This window comes from Propithecus coquereli, unplaced genomic scaffold (genome assembly GCF_000956105.1).
Source record: "Propithecus coquereli isolate 6110/MARCELLA unplaced genomic scaffold, Pcoq_1.0 Scaffold382, whole genome shotgun sequence".
Lineage (NCBI taxonomy): Eukaryota > Metazoa > Chordata > Mammalia > Primates > Indriidae > Propithecus > Propithecus coquereli.
In genome coordinates, this window is record NW_012149530.1 from 185,477 (window position 1) to 188,617 (window position 3,141).

At 33.2% G+C, this 3,141-nt stretch overlaps 1 protein-coding gene across 1 annotated transcript in view; it reads right to left on the reverse strand.

Annotated features, from left to right (window-relative positions):
* Positions 1–3,141, reverse strand: part of STEAP2 (STEAP family member 2, metalloreductase) — a 44,739-nt gene that overhangs the window by 21,615 nt on the left and 19,983 nt on the right. The window contains exon 3 of the mRNA XM_012652182.1: positions 2,576–2,740. Within this exon, the coding sequence (XP_012507636.1) occupies positions 2,576–2,740 (165 nt within the window). The remainder of the gene's footprint in view (positions 1–2,575; positions 2,741–3,141) is intronic.

Sequence of the window (3,141 nt, forward strand, 5' to 3'; positions counted from 1 at the left end):
ACTAAAAGGAGGATATTGAATGTTCCCAACACAAGGAAATGATAAATGTTTGAGATGATAGATATGCTAATTACTCTGATCTGATGATTAAACATATATTGAAACATCCCTATGTACTCCATAAATATATACAAATATGTCAAATAAAAAAGAATATTTTCCTCATGTCATTAAATATGAAAATGACATTACTACTTTATAATATTCTATTGAATGGATGTGCATAATTTATTGAACCACTCTTTTTTGTTGATAATTTACTCTATTTCCAACTTCCCTCAACTACAAATGTCACATTAGGCCCTTTTCCATATTTTGGTTTATTTCCTTAGGACTGATTTCTAATAGGATTATTGGTCAAAACATCTAGCTTTTCCTTAAGGGTGTTGATACAGACTGCTAAACTCTTCTTTTTTTCATTTGAATAAATTTAAGGGGTACAAGTGCAGTTTTGTTCCATGGATATACTGCACAGTGGTGAAGTCTGGGCTTTTAGTGTAACCATCACCTGAATAGTGTACATTGTACCCATTAAGTAATTTCTCATCCCTTAGCCCCCTCCCACCTTCCCAAGTCCCCAGTGACTATTTTTCCACACTCATGTCCATTTGTGCACATTATTTAGCTCCCACTTATAAGTGAGAACATGAGGTATTGGACTGTCTGTTTTTGAGTTGTTTCACTTAAGATAATGACCTCCAGTTCCATCCATCCATGTAGCTGCAAGTAAGCTCTTCTCTATAAAGGTTATCCATATTCCCACCAGTTGTGTATTAAAAACAAAAAGTATGTATATGTGTGTGTGCGTATACACATACATATAAACACAGTCATGTGCTACATAATGACATTTTGGTCAACATCAGACAGCATTATGCAACGGTGGTTGATAGGATTATAATACCATGTTTTTACTGTACATTTTCTATGTTTAGAGATATGTTTAGATACGCAAATATTTACCATTATGTTACAATTGCTGGCAGTATTCAGGACAGTAACATGCTGTACAGGTTTGAGCCTAGGAGCAATTAGGCTGTGGTTTGTGTAAGTACACTCTATGATGTTCACATGAAGAAATCACCTAACAATGCATTTCTCAGAATGTATCCCCATTGTTAAGTGAGGCATGACTGTATATACATAAATATACATATGATAAAATTAAATGCTGAAGAGCATTATCATGGACATACATATACACACACATATACACACTAGTTAATAGGTAAATATGAAAAATCCTATAATATTAATATGTAATATAAATAGCAATTCAAACATATGGCTTTACTGACCATATTAAATGGGATTATTAAGAGTACTTCAGTTAGGTAGTCTACAGGTTAAATTCTAGAAGGTCAGCATTCTTTCATTCCCTAAAGTTTAACATTGCTTACTTTGATAAATGGTCTGTCACATAAAAATAATATTACATCAGTAAAATGATGTGATGTATGACTTCACTGAGAAAATATCAACTCTTTAGCAGGCAAAATGTTTGCAATTACTCATCTAAACTTATAATGATAATTTGCACCTGTCTAGAACCTTTTATCAGAGGGCCTTCTATTTCTTTTTAGGTGTGATTAAACTAGCTATTGGGAAAGTATTCACATTCCCTTTTCTTTAAAAAGGGAAAATGAATTTAGACAAGGGTTATGTCCTTAATTTGAATGAGATTTTTACATGACTTAAACAAACAAAAAAAAGCCTCAAGCAAATAGGCAAAGAAATGAAACAAAACTTAGTATATGACCAAAGTAGTACTAATCTGTGGAAAGATGCACTAATCTGTGTATCGTGCTATAAACTATTTGGATACAACCAATACAGATTTTGTGAAAATATAGATAGGGTCTAAGTTTGAGTTGTATAGTTTTAAAATATGCAAACTTACTATTTAGTTATTATTGGAGAAGGTGAATGTTTAACTTATTAAACTTGCTTTGAAATCCCTTTACACTTACATACATTAGTATAAGACAGATATAATATTCTAACAAGATTAGAAAACATTAGTATATACTTATATACATTAGTATAAGACAGATGCATATTCTAACAATATTCATCAGGCTTGTTGCTTGTCATAATCCATTAACCTAGTTACCTAGTTTGCCAGTACTTGTCTTTGTGTGTATACACACACATTTCTTTACAATATTCAGACTGACCTCCCCACTTGAATTCAAATTAATGAGATTTTTCTGCACAGATCAAAATGATTCAAAACATAAAATAATTTTTCATTCATTTGGCTAACAATAAATTGTCTTTTGACATTAAATTTGATCTAAGCTCACTCCTCTCCCACTTTCATTTTTTTCTTTTAAAAATAATCTTCATCCTTAACCCAGTAGGAAGTGCTATCAAAGCCTTCTAGTACAATCATGTACTGGTCTTTCACTTGCTACCAGGGTAGTCCTAAGCTGGCCTCCAATAATGGTTTCCTAGATGCATAAACACAGCCCTGAAAGGCACTCTTTTTATAAGGAGCATATTTAAGATTCAACTATACTTAACAACGAAGTTCTATGCTGCCAAATCCCTCACCAAACAAAACCCAACATACCTGAATAAAACTGAATTCTCTCCAGTTTAATGCATTGTTCACTGAAGGGATGGAAGTGACTGCCAGGAGGGACAGTAGGCCAAGGCTCATTATGCCAAAGGAGATATACATTTCAATTCTCCAAACTTCTTCCTCATTCCAAGAGTTTTCAATATTTGCATGAATCTAACAAGAAAGCAAATATGAATTTCCTTTATTTGGCAGAATACGAACTGATTCGGCACAGAGATTACTCTTGGCATAAGATGACCCAGGTCATATATGGACATATTTAAGTTGTATTAATTCAATTTAACTAACTATTATGGAGAAACTATTACTGGATGGTACTGTTCCAGGTGTAAGGGAAAATGAAGGGAGAGTTAAACAAAAAGAAGACTAAAACTTTCTCCTTCCTTGCATATGTACGAGCAGAGGGGAAAACCCATGTCATCACGTTGATAATGCATCATCATCACAGGGGCTCTGGAGTCCAAGATCATTAAACGTTGAGCAGGGGGTTACAGGGTGACACAAAAGAAGTTATTGGCAGTTAGACTTAGTTTTTTTTTTTGTTTTTTTTTTTT